The sequence below is a fragment of the Haliotis asinina genome, chromosome 5, assembly GCF_037392515.1.
Source record: "Haliotis asinina isolate JCU_RB_2024 chromosome 5, JCU_Hal_asi_v2, whole genome shotgun sequence".
Classification (NCBI taxonomy): Eukaryota; Metazoa; Mollusca; class Gastropoda; order Lepetellida; family Haliotidae; genus Haliotis; species Haliotis asinina.
The window spans coordinates 72,292,654-72,306,307 of NC_090284.1; the positions used below are offsets into that span (position 1 = coordinate 72,292,654).

General features: G+C 37.7%; 2 protein-coding genes across 3 annotated transcripts; one reads left to right on the forward strand and one right to left on the reverse strand.

Annotated features, from left to right (window-relative positions):
• The first annotated feature begins 1,545 nt into the window (after positions 1-1,545).
• Positions 1,546-9,589, forward strand: LOC137285207 (uncharacterized). Of its 2 annotated transcripts, none has more exons than XM_067817473.1 (4): positions 1,546-1,641; positions 2,513-2,602; positions 4,311-4,362; positions 4,702-9,589. In XM_067817473.1, exons 1-4 carry the CDS (start codon positions 1,592-1,594, stop codon positions 5,092-5,094), a joined length of 585 nt encoding a protein of 194 aa, XP_067673574.1. In that variant the 5' UTR covers positions 1,546-1,591; the 3' UTR covers positions 5,095-9,589. The 2 variants fall into 2 exon arrangements, with proteins under 2 accessions (XP_067673574.1, XP_067673575.1); XM_067817474.1 differs by lacking the exon at positions 1,546-1,641 and adding an exon at positions 1,937-2,058.
• A 2,227-nt stretch (positions 9,590-11,816) lies between these two features.
• LOC137284215 (uncharacterized) lies at positions 11,817-13,471 on the reverse strand. Its single transcript, XM_067815945.1, has one exon. It carries the CDS (start codon positions 13,183-13,185, stop codon positions 11,890-11,892), a length of 1,296 nt encoding a protein of 431 aa, XP_067672046.1. The 5' UTR covers positions 13,186-13,471; the 3' UTR covers positions 11,817-11,889.
• Between the last annotated feature and the right edge of the window lie 183 nt (positions 13,472-13,654).

Consider the following 13,654-nt stretch of genomic DNA (forward strand, 5'->3'; position numbering starts at 1 on the left):
TACATTCGTTCTTATATCTGTTACACTATGTACAGTAGTGTTGTTTACTGGTAGGTAACTAGGTACTTCTGTAGCTTCTTGCCTCTTGTTTCGCATATCGACAATTGTTATTATAAAATGTCTGGTTATTTGACTTGGTTTTTTTCTAAACACTTCAGCAGCATTTAGAAGGTTTCTGACAAATGAATTCAAAGACAACTCTATATCGAGGCTTTTCAGTTCTGTTAAGGAATTTACAGATGGCTGTTGAGCATGATGTAAATCTAGGAAATATCTGACAAGTTTATCGTTCCATTTGTATCTAGAAAATGGCTCATCATTACATTGATCATCGGTATCTACAGGATTGGCATATTTAGAGCTCAACATCAAACTAACTGGTAAATGTTTTGATTCAATTCTTGAGTGCACGAGAACATATTTACAAAGTGTATGAAGTTTATGACGACACTACACCCAGTTTCTGAAATATATGTATAACTGCCATCTTTATCACCAGTAGTTCTACCATTGCATATATACAGGTTGTGCGTAAAACAAACATTCAACAACTTTCGCCCAAACGTATTTACAGTTCGGTCACTAGAGTTCCTGTGATCTATGGGTCGAATCCCATACTGGTGTAAACGATTTCTGATAGTGCTGGGATTGATACCGCGCAGTCCCGGAATGGTGGTCACTGCCGTCTGGAACCTGTGTCTTCGATGAGGCGCCCGAATCCGTCTGTCCTGTCTTGGCGTCGTTTCTCAGGGACGCCCAAGACGTGGGTTTCAATAACGCCTGACCAATGCAGAAATCGTGTCACGATGGTATTGGAAATGTGCTGCCGCCTGTTATTGACTCAGTTCTGCTCGAACCATTGCGGTGGCTTCATGACGTTGAGCATATGTTAATTTTGGCTGGATATGCATGTTACTTCTCGTGTGAATTTGGGAACGTTCGAATGATCAAAGATCAAGCTTTCGACACTGACAGCAATTTCTGAGTTTCACACGTTGCGTACAGCTGCACGTGCAGTAACACACAGGCCACATCAATGACGTCATGTCGCCTAGTGCATGCTTGAGCGTTTGTCTGTAAAGCTTGCAGTGTTCACACTTATATTTATGTATACAGACGCTGTGCAGTTATATTTATATTTTCTGTGTGCACATTTTCTTTATGTGGCTATATAAGGGACAACAACATATCAAACTGGCAAAAATGGAGATGGCTTTTAGTGTCGTTTGTACTAATTACACTCAGTGACGTCCTGCAACTTCAATATCCCTCTCTCGATGTTTGTGCTCACACCATGAATATATAAGTGTAATATTTGCGATGTCTAGATGTTAATCTCCTCATGTATCTCGAGAACATAAAGGCAATGCATTAACGAAAGAACATGTGTGTTATATTAGGGAGCCTATATAGAGTAGAGTACCCCTGGTTATATACATTAGTCACAAATTCCAGTGGACCAAGAACAACATCTATTGCTTCTTTCAAACATAACCTTCACAGGGCCTCAAAATCTCCTGAATGTTTTAGAGTAACCTCCCTTTGGTTTCAGTCAGTACCACTTCCGTCTAAATTACAATCATGCAAACTCATGAAAACACTCTTGGTGTTAGCCTTTCCCGTGGTAATGGCTGCTGCTAGGTAACTCTATGGGCGGATCAAATATGTTAACTAATGTTTCCAAGGTCCAAGAGATGTTTCGCTTTATATCTCTTCCATCAGCCGTAGAGTTAGAGAAACATCTTGCACTGTGGCAGTTAGGTTTGATCCAAGCAAATGTCAATTCGACAGTTGTGACTGTTTTACTCCGTCGCTTATAACATTGAAAGTACGTTAAAATGTGTCATGGACAAGTTGAAGAAATTGCATTACATGTGTTAAGAGCAACTGCTGTTTCATATGAATGAAATGTGCTTTATTGATTTGCTTTTCAAAGATCAGGTTTATCTTTGGGCGTTCTTTTACACTGAGAGTGGATTTGAAGTACAGCTTGTGAAGAAAATGTAGGGTCATTTTCGACAACATGCCAATGACACAGACAAACATGAAACATACGAAGTGAGTTTTGTCAGTGTCCATCAGTAAACTGATAAATTCTGAAATATGAAGTCAATGGTTGGCATGTTACTGATTGAAAGTTGAATTACATTAAGTCTTAGGATCAGGGTGCCATTGTACAATGCGATTTTAGTGCTAAGGTGACTGTAACTCTTGTATCTTAACATAGACTAAAGGTAGTCTTAGCGCTAAGGTTTTTTTATTCAAGGGCATACTGCAAAGTAGAATTTCCAAGTGTTGATGTACGTATATGTTTAATAATTTGAGGTATCATCTCTCCAGGATCAAGGAATACTCTTTGTTGTCCACAAGTGATATTACTGCAAAGCATATTGCATCATGTTGTACATTTCATTATGTATTTTCATCTTGAACTGCAACTCTTTTACACCAGCCCTTTGTTTACACATTGTAGTGTTACAACTAATAAACACCATGTCACTCTCCACTTCAGTGTTTGTCGAAAACGTCCTCGCAGTGACTTGGAAGAAGACTGCGATGACTGTCTTCCAATATCAAAACGTATCAACAAACTCCATATTGAGTGAGTACTCATTACCTTAAAGGTTGCATGCAACGCAAAACTTTGCAAAACCTGAGACCTTTCAGTATGGACCAACAGAAACAAATTGCAGTTCAAATGATTCACAAATTGGTGTCAACAGCTGTGCTGTGCCCATAACGCATGCACAGTGATTAGGTTTAATGGCTTGAACTGGGAAGGTGACTCAAAGTTGGAGGTAAAGAGATGTTTCTTGTGACTGAAGCATCTTGGGTCTGCGGTAATGAATATACACAGGTCCTATACATGTAGATTTGCAAACCAAGTTTTCAAGAAAGTCTAGCATTAGAAATACTAATTTCATAGCTAAAAAATGCGCAGCTTGAAAACTGTTCAAATGTTTTAATACATGTCTGTGGAAACATAGAAAAATATGTTGATTGTGACAAGTTTTCTCTATCACTTACAAAACCCAATGTCTGTTTTATTGACACCTATGTGTCTGCCTGCCTGACTGCTAATGACAATATACAATACACAACTTCAATCATTGACCACATATGGTGTCCTCCCACCTGTGACTCGTAGTGTGAGACACATTAGTTAATGGTTGAGTGCACATAGGTGGACCATCCACATCCCTACAATAAAAGTGGGAACAGCCCAGTTGCTGAAAAATATATTGGAGGCATGGTTTATTAATGAGTTAGTTAATGCAGAAGACATTGTTCATTAAAGAACACATTGTTTTCATTAAAGAACATTGATAGATACAGTAATCATAAAATTATAATGATTATCAAAGATATGGATTGGCCAGGTCAGCATTAGTACTTGTTGAAGGACTGCCATATTATGGTGACCAAAAGGAGCAGTCAAAGGTTAATATAAATATTTATATCATTATAGTTGAAACAGTTATTACAAGTGGGATTCAATTTTCACTGATGATCAGACAGAAGCTCATGCAAACTCAGATTGTCAGATTATTCTGCCTTGTACTTGGACGAATGACAGTTTCCAGTTACGCAGTAGCTCACCATCAATTTGTTGATTGTGTCAAACACAAATGCATGTACTGTATTTACAAAAGTCAGCATCTCTATATACATTACTTTAAAAAAATCTCACTTTCTTATTACTCACCATACTTTTGAAATGCCAATCAAACAGATATCTATACACACAATGAGCCTTCCGTGTATCAGCAAATGAACAAGCCAACAAAAAAGTCTTCGTTACATTTGAAAGCAAACCCATCGGCTCTGATCGGGTTCAGTGTCCCACGTTCTTCGTTTCAAGGGTAAACCCAAGTACAAAATAATGCATTTTCGATTCACAATTGTACGTTTATAATTTTGTATCTTTGTTTTTTTCACAACCAGCAATGTATATAAAATGTCATGAATCAGTGACAATTGTGTTTTAATTATGTTTGTTTTTTTGGTTGCATGTGACCTTGAAGTGTAGGTCCAGTGCAATGTGTATTTTGTTAATAACTAATGGCAAATGTAGTGTCCTGCAATAAATGAATGAATTGTATCATATCTGGATCATGAGGTTCATGGAAATAGGAGCAATAACAAATGAATGATAATAACAGTAAGATTTATTTGAGAAAGTACCATTCTTTATGGATAACAACTTCTTTATTTCATATGATGCAGTGTTTCGGTATGGATCCTTACGCCATTGTCTAATAATGCCAATCAGACAAATCAAGATTTATTTAGTGATGTCTTTGTTTTAGATCAGCCAGACGAAGTCAGGGGGAAGGATTGGTTGAAAGAGATGCATCTCAGGTTGGTGGAAATGTTAATTTAGGGGGAAATTTGTACAGAATGAACTAATATGGAAACATCTTGTTAAAAAGATCCACTGTGAGTCTTTCTTATTTGCTTTAGGAATTGTCTTCTAATATTCTTTAGATAGGTATAAAATTTGTAGCAGTAATATATCTCGAAGTTATTCAAGAAATCCTTTGGAGGTGTATCTTTGAAGTTCAGTGGTACTTTCTTCCTTAGACTATTGGTCATGACCATATGGTGTAGTGTTTGTGACAACCAAAGGACTGGAAAACATTGTTGCATTTTATTAACTTGATCTGTTGTGAAGAAAAGGTGTTTCTTGTACATGTTCAGGGCTTCACTGGAGAAGGAACTTCCTCTGCAAACTGTGATCCTCATCTGTTGCCATGGCAGCAAGCTCAACTAGTCAGTCCAAGTCTTGTCTGTGGTCCTGGAGCCAATCAGAACCAGTTGTCCATTCCTGGGTGTTCAGTTGCCAGTCATCAAACACAGTCATCGCTGAATCCAGAGGAGGCAATAACAAACAATAATGATATATTAAACAGTTCTGATAATGTTGCTGCAGGTTGTGATCAGTGTCCAATCAACATGGCAGACATCGCAGGGTATGATCCAGAACTGAAAGAGGGAGAGAACCCACACTACTTCCGAGTCAACAATATTCTCTATGATGCCCATGTGTCTCGCGTCACACGGACAAAGTCATTCCATGAGCTCAATAGCTAGTGCTGCTTGTCTTGTGCATCTCATGTGTCTGGGCTTGCGCCACTGCCCAGTCAAAAGGAGGTGGCAGTTTGATGAATACTATAGTAGCAATGTCTAGTGCCCTGCTCTACGAAATGTCCCCTGACTAACTTCAAGACAGTTTGTTACTATAGTCCTTGTAATCAGTCCAAACTAAAACAGAACACATGACAGCCCATATGTTAATCATTTATCAGAGGAACAGCTATGTACACAGGGAATATCATAAAATATTAAGTATATGAAGGGTTTTAGTTTCATCAATGTTCTTTCACTACTGCTCAATCACTGACAAAAATGTTGGGTATTTTTAAAGGTTTCATTGAGAGCCTCCCCTCCTCCCCAGTCATTGATGTTCTATGATCCAGTTAGTTTGATAAAGGAATACCTTTGTTTAATGGCGTTTAGAATCTATTTGCCAAAATTATTTCAGAAAGAAGTTGACCATTTTCTAGGAAATAGAATGGGACAATTTGATTTGGTTTTGCAGACAACACTTGACCCACTTAACTCTGTTGGATGACTGCAGCAGTACCTTGATAGAGCAGAAGAGTGTAGAGAACATGTTATTGTAAGCAGGGGACAGTCTAAGTAAAGCTAGTCTCAGTACTTTTCGTTACACTCCACTACTGAGTCTAACAAAACCTAGTTTGAGGTTGCATAAGGTACTGAGACTAAGTTTACTTAGACTGAAGCATGGGAAGACGTGAATGTGTCAGTATATGAAATGGTCTCCTGTCTGTTAGCAAATGGCTGTACAACTTGTGGTGAGACTTAAAATTCTGAAGTGGTCTAAGCAAAAATGGCAGCATCCTTGATATCTCCTGCTTATACATTCCAATAAACCTCTACTATACCGTGGATGCATCTACTGCTCAGACTGATGAATTTATTACCTCCCTTGGCAGGCTTTTTATCGAATCAGGCGTCTACACTGGGAAGTCAAGCATATCAGTCACAAACTCACGTTCACTTAAATTATCTAACCGATTTCCTTGGCAACAAAAATGATGCAGAGGTACTCTGAAAGAGATAGAAGTAGTTCTTGCATATATTGTAAATGTTTCAGACCTTTCAGTTGGTATGATTTCCCCAAATCCCGAGTCATTGCAGATTCAACCGCTGTCATTGGTGACACTGGCAAGCTCAGTTGTAACTGGGGCTTAGCTGATTGGCTACTGTGAGAATGCAGAGCCAGCAAGGAGAGGTGATAAAATTAGAAGTATCAATGGTATAGTGGAGATTTACTGGGACATATTGTCTGGAGATATCAAGGATGTAATGGCAACTGAAACTTAAAACATCTGTGAGTAGCATTTAGAAGTTGGTTTGATAACAAGGGCTATAGTTCTGAGGGTAATCAACTTCTTTATTACAATATATGCAACATTGTGGTGTAGATTCTTACACCATTATCAAGCATCACACTGTACACCCAAATGTTGCCTAGTTTATAACAAGAAAGTTTTATGTTCTTAGAAATGTTGCCCATTTTGAGATTTATAAGGTGATATCTTTATGCACACTTGTTATCTGATCAGAATGAAAATGTTCTTGCATTTCTTTAGATCCATACAATTATTAAAAGTGGAAAAATCAAATTAATATCCATAGTAAGTGAAATCTGCAAGAACAGTTACCTCTTAAATTTATTTTAAAGTGTAAAGGAAGTAGACTTCAGGCAAAGTGTGCTGACATATTTAGGCAAATGAACAGCTAGACGCCCTGGTCTCCAATATTTGGAGATTATTTCATCCACTGGTATTTGTTCTTGTAAATACTTTTGGGAATATGCTTTCATTATTTATACATGTACTACAAATTTCAAAATACTGTTATATTTTCAATATATAGTTCATTTGTTTTCTTTTTTACTGACAATATTAACATTGTGATAGTTCAGAACTGTTGCTGGGCAGTAGCCTAGAGTTGAAGTGTTCACATCTCACGCTGAGTACTTCATAGATTGTAATCATAACAATAACTGTCTCTATCCTAACATGTATATCAGTAAGTTCCTACAGTATGTGATAATTAATATTTATGAATAGCTTGAATATAAATAATAACTACATTGGTAAAGCAGTATGAAGTGTAAGCTTCATCTCAATGTGATACTTGTTGCTGCAGTTGTGACATCAGTGTGGACTTGCACACATTTTTTCATGTTGGGTGGGGGCCAGTCCATACAAACTACACCTTAACCATTCCTGCCTTTGAAATTCAGATCTTTTTATAACTAAAGTGGAGAATTAGGGATAACTGTATTTCTTCATTCCTTAAGGAGTCAGTTACTAGCCCTGCTTTACAATAATGTTTAATATATTTACATTTATTCAAAACAAAAGATGAAGTGCTGAAAACTATTTCGGAATTGGAGCAATCAAATGGTCCTAGACCATGAGGACTACTATCATCATTGTGTTTACTGGATGTACTTGTTTTCAGCACATTGAAGTAGTGCTAACACGCAGGACTCTTGTGAATTTGAAAGCTGGCCCCTTTGGTAGAAGTATTCTACAATACAGCTTGACGGGCAGCCATTTCTACAACACTGCTTTCTTTTTCACCTCCTTGATACTTGTTTTATTTTGCAGTTTAGAAGTTGAATTTCTGTGTCAGAGATCATTGTATATAAAGGAACAGGATGTCAGCGTGTGGCAGTGGATGGATGGATGGATGCTGTTATCTCAGTTGTGAATATGTATTCAATAGCTAAATGGGAGATAGAGATGTTTGTATCATCAGAGGTAGCTGTGACGTTGCTATGAGGCGTGTGTATGGAAGTATCAACTTCTCATCATTTCAGTTGGTATGGTGGAGTAACTGATAGAGCTGTCATGTAGAGGCCTTCTACTGGTGTTTATGAATGTGTATGGTACTATACTGGACTTAGTTGTAGATATTTTTTTTAATCAAAGAAATCATCATCTCAGCTTTATGTAGTGAGAAACGTAGTGTGGTATATTGTCCATTAGTGTTCGAAATACATTTACGGTGTTGCCACAGTTACTGTTGAACTGGAACATCTCAGACAGTATTACAGAACAGCAAAGTCTCAACACTTGTATGCTTATCTCTAATATTTCTAATTTGATGAATTCTCTTTACAGAGTGGCTCTTTGCTATAGATTTAAATAGATTCACAAAGTTTGAAATAAATTCACGAAGTTATATTTAAATTATTTGAATGTTATGTTCCATGTTACCATAGTGACAACTAAAGAAAAGAAAATGGAGTGATTGGTAGTCTATGGATAATCTACTGTCAGTTGATTTGAACACTGTAAACACATAGGAAATAGTTAAACTTTTAAGTAATACCCATCTGATTAAACTTTGATCTCTTATTCCTATGTAGAACCTCTTTCCTTCCACAGGAATTCATAAAAGGTGAAACATTGTAGGTTTTTAAGTTTGGGTACCAGCTAGTGAACCATTTAGAGGAACCTTTTGCTTTTCTGAATGGTAAACTGTAAACTTACAGTTCTGAATGAAGACAAACCAATGGCATGGCATGTAATGGGTGTTACACCCCATCATTCATGAGCACTGTGTAACAACAATAAAAAACACTATGGCATGTAAAGCAGTATGTCCACAAAAAGTGAAAACATGGGGGGGTAATTGTGGAGGTTTTATTTTCATAACATCAGTATGTCTGCATACGAGGCCGAGGTCATACATATAACAATGAAGTGGATTCATTGTAACAACAAACTTATGAATGAATTTCAGAAAAAAATTGTAAAATGGGTTTCCATGTTTAAACTGTTCAACCAATGCCACTTCCTGTGGAGGGTTTGTCAGATGTTAGAGAGAAGTATCAGACTGTTATCATGGTCATACATAACTAATACTGAATATATGGGGTATCATGATAGTGATGTCATACACCTTCTATACTTCACTAAGGGGACTACTCACCTATGTAAAGGGTGGCTTCTGTACCAGCGAACAATCATTGAAAAAAATTGGTTAGCCACAGTCTTTGACTATGTCACTTAATCGGACCACCACCAATAAAAGGTTATTATAAAAATGACTCTGTAACCAGTGTCCGTGATATTTAGCCATTGTTTCAGGCATATACTGAGGGGAAGATAGTCAAGTGTGACAGACGAATCTTACGGACCCAGCAACCCTTGTATTAAATTACCAGTCCCTAAAACACTAGAAAATGTGGCTAATTTGGTGGTTTAGAAAAAGAAGTAGGTTATGATTCACCACTGAAATTGTGAGTATGGTACTTGAAGTGTGCATGAATAGCAGCACCATTGACCCCCAAACACTGTAAACTAGTATTTCTTGGGTAGACCTTGCATGTATATGTCAAGGAATGAAAAAATGCTCCAAGTGTGTTTATTTATAAATATATTTTCCACTTTGCTTGTACCACCATGTTGGACTGTATTTTTGCTGTCATATATTATGGCTTGATGATCAAGCTAGAAAATAAAATATCTTTCAACATTCAGATTGTCTGTTTATTCTCTTGAGGTGCACTATTTGAGTGTAGCAAGGCAAACCCTGTGCAGATAGCAAGAAAAACAGTTAAACGTCATGGTGTGGGGCTCTGTGCATAGAGCTCAGGTCACAATCAGTGGAAGTTAAAAAATGCATTTACCAGCTTGACTCCTGGGAGTTTCCAGGACTATAGTCCTGCCCCACAAAGAAGCATCTTTGATGTATGTGGTCCCACCTTAGGCAATTGAGCTTGTTCAAAATTGTCCCCTTTCACCCAGCAGAAAAACTGGTACCTGGTGGATTGAGTCATCTGACTGTTAGATGAGCAAGTTAAAATTTACGCCACACTCAGCAATATTCCACATATATGGTGGCAGTCTGGATCAGATGATCCAGCGATCAACAACATGAGCATCAATCTACAAAATTGTGATACAATTACAAGTGTCAACCAAGTCAGTGAGACTGACCAAAAAAAGATCCTTTTAGTCGCCTCTTGCGACAAGCATGGGTTAGTGAAGATCAGTTGTAACCTCCATCTTCAGGGATCATATGACTATTAACCCTCTAGCACCTCACAGGCAGCTGGGTTAGTAGTGTGAGAGATATTGCTATGAGCATGCACCAAGTGAATGGAGTTCAGTGCATCATAAATGCACTTATTATTGTCTTGTTATCTGGGTAAGGAAAGTCACATTTCATGGTGGATACTCAACAAGAAACACATTCATTTCATACTTTTCTACAGTTACATAATTTGCTACAGTTGAAAGGTTCAAGCTCCAATTGTTAATCAGCAGTGAGACAGTGATCAAATGTTAGCTGACAGTGCAGTAGGTAGTGGTGTGCAAACCACAGCTTGATGCGCTACATACCAGGCCCGGCCAACTGGTAGTCTGGATGGCTAGATGACATCTCATCTTCATATGCCAAAATATCACAGATGAAACATATCTCTTTTTCTCTCATACAAACAGTATCAAATCAGTAAAATATCATATTGGACATCACGACAAACTGAATGTGAGCTGAAAGCCAAGTCATAGTGAGGTTGGCACCCTCAACACAACAACCATTTTAATGTGGCCTGGAAATTGTTTCGACCAGACCAGCACAGATGAAAGCCACCATGCCTAAGAGGCAGGTTAACCCTAAATCAACCAAATCATGTCTGTTAATTACTACAAGTTTTGTTAATAAAAGGCTCCAGATAGACTCCAAATTTGTTTGAAATACACAAAACATATTACTATTACAATAACAATATGAATAACTGTAAATTATTTGTTTTCCACAATAAGGAAACCTGACGGTACTTACTTACATGACATGACTCATTAACTTCAGCATAAAGGAAGATCTGATTGCTCTGCTAATGTTGTTCAATGGTACAGTTAACACAACAATAGTGTGCAAACAGTATTTTAAAGTGTAAATGTAAGGCAGACAATAAAACCATGAATGCCGTTTTATACTTTTACTAACCTTCCATGCTGTAATTTATCACACATTTATCCCTCAAGCACGAAATTGGTGTTGTTTTCACAAGAATTGGAAACAAACACTTGGAATGGAAATAGTTAGCTTAAAAAAATTAAACATCCCAACTAGCATTACTCAGACAATCTGAGCAGACACTCTGAACAATCCCCCAAACTTTTGAAAACATTCATATGAACACACCACATGAAAACGTTGATGGCCATGCTTAAATCACATGCAGCATGCACTAAGGCTTGCATCGGTACTATACTTTCTTACTGAACTTGTCAGATTTTGTCATGCTTCATTACAGAGCAGTAATGCTGTTGTTGGCAGGGCACAGTTGCTAATAAAATCCATTATCACTAGTTATTTTCCAAACCTGATCAAGACTACTCTTCAAGTGAGTGACTGACTGATAGTTTGTAGCAATATTTCAGCAGTATCACAGCAAGAGACTATAGAAATAGGCTTCACACATTGTACCCACATCGGGAACCAAACACTTAACCCCTCCTCTTCCATATCATACCACCCCTCTCCTGTTTGACACATTGGCTGATTTCTACCTGGTACCATCAAACAATATCTGTAAGATACATCAAAGGAAGAAGGTGTAGCAAAATACTGTTTTGCAAATGCCTTTCACTTTCAGATGCAATAAACCACAAAAACCCTGTCACATTAAACCCATGTAACATATGAGAAACAGTTCTATCTTCATTTTAAACAGTCAATGAAAGAATAACATCTCAGAAGTTTTGAAAATATTTTAATGGGTAATTATTATTATATTTTCATAAATGGCAATTCAGCACAAAAGCATTCTCAGAATGATTTGTCAACAATGGTGAGAGGCAGGTTCCATAACTTCCACTTAAAACCCAGAAGTGATGACACAGCCTTTTCGAGCTGGGCTTCATTCTGCCCACTTTCCTTAAGCCACTGAACAAAGTCAGGTGTCATTGTACCCTCCGCACTTTTCCAGTCAAATTCATAAGATACATCGTCTTTTATCACTCGCAGTTCTTTGAACTTCCTTGCATGTGCTAATAATAATACTGTTGTGCTTGACAGGGGAACATCAAAATGTATACTTTGGAGCTTTAGACACTTCTTAGCAAAGCTTACCAAAGCAAATGGTAGTCTTGTATCTGAAGTCTGAGTCTTTTCATGCAGGAGATTTGTGTACTTGAAAACTTCCAGTGTGGTCCAGTAATTGTTTGTGAAGTGGTCCATCATTCCCTTAGTAAGACTGTTGGATATATCATTCAGTGATAGCTGTTTGAGTGGGATTCGGGATGGAAACATGGTTTTAACAAGGATAATGCCATCAAATGTGATATTCACTTTCAAGTTGGGTTTCAGCTTTAGAATTTTTTCCCAGTCATTATCATTAGGCTGGCAGACATCAACATCAAATATTTCTCTTTCTTGGAAAATGTTTAGTTGGACCAAACTCTGCTTAGCTAAACCAAGAACAAGGGTCGCATCAACATTGCATTTCTGTAAACTCAGTTCTCTCAGGTTTGGAAAATTAAGCAAACATGACATTTGTCTTTCATTCATTGTCCAACTGATACTTGACAAATCTAAGGCGGTGACAAAGTTTGTAACACCCAGATTAATCAGCTGTAGCAACAGGAAGGGTTTGGGCTGAATCTCAGTCTCACATGGAAGAAACAGACTAACATTCTTCAAATCCTTACATGTGGTCAGTACGGTCAGTGCTTCCTCCATGTCCCGGTTTGAAGTTGAATGTTGTCCATGGCAAAACCCATCACTACCTTGTTCCATGTGAAAACCACGCAGATGACGACAATGTTCACTGACAAGTTTGAAGATATTTGCATGTTCATTTGTAACCAAGTCAGTCTCCATGGAAGTCACAGAACGAAACGTCTTAAAGAAAAGTCCATATTCTTTCACACAGTTTTCTGCAGCTGTAATGTAATCAGACTTGGTGACGGCACTGGGTGAAAACTTAAAACAGGGCCATGAAGCAGAGGTCCTAAGGTGATTCTCAAAAGAAGGAATGGTGCTTGTTACAATAAGTTTATCTTCCCATTCAAGGTAGGAAAGTACCTTCACAAGAACAACATCTGGTAGGTCTGTAACATACATTGTGTGCAAACTAAATGATTCTTCTCAAGAATGTTTGTTGTCTTTAAAACAAAAACATCCAAATGAATTAGCAATGACGAGTTTCCCGCTGAAACAATGTGCAGATCTCGTTGCAGACATGGACACAGATGCTCTTCTGTTACGTCCATATCATAACGGCTACTTTGATTTCATTCCGTATCAAAAACACCGAGACAGCCATTGAAAAAAGACGCAATAGCTCTACAAAAAAGTGCCTCAAACAACTTCCATGAAAAAGTTACAATCCGGAAGTAGACACATCACAACAAGTGATCGGAAAATATTCCGCCTAATAACATAAACAGGTATTCGAACGTAGGCCAAAAGATATATTTGATCTAAGGTTAGGACATCGTTATGTCGTGTTTCAGCACTAGTTCCACTTCACGGATATGAAAAGAAAAAACAATGTAAAAAAGAAAATAATGTTGAACATGGGGCGCATTTT

Excerpts from the sequence above, each read along its gene's own strand:
- LOC137285207 (XM_067817473.1), top strand. The coding sequence starts at position 1,592 with ATGAAAACACTCTTGGTGTTAGCCTTTCCCGTGGTAATGGCTGCTGCT. Across the intron at positions 2,603-4,310 it reads ATCAACAAACTCCATATTGA|ATCAGCCAGACGAAGTCAGG; the intron begins GTGAGTACTCAT and ends TCTTTGTTTTAG. Across the intron at positions 4,363-4,701 it reads TTGAAAGAGATGCATCTCAG|GGCTTCACTGGAGAAGGAAC; the intron begins GTTGGTGGAAAT and ends GTACATGTTCAG.
- LOC137284215 (XM_067815945.1), bottom strand. The coding sequence starts at position 13,185 with ATGTATGTTACAGACCTACCAGATGTTGTTCTTGTGAAGGTACTTTCC.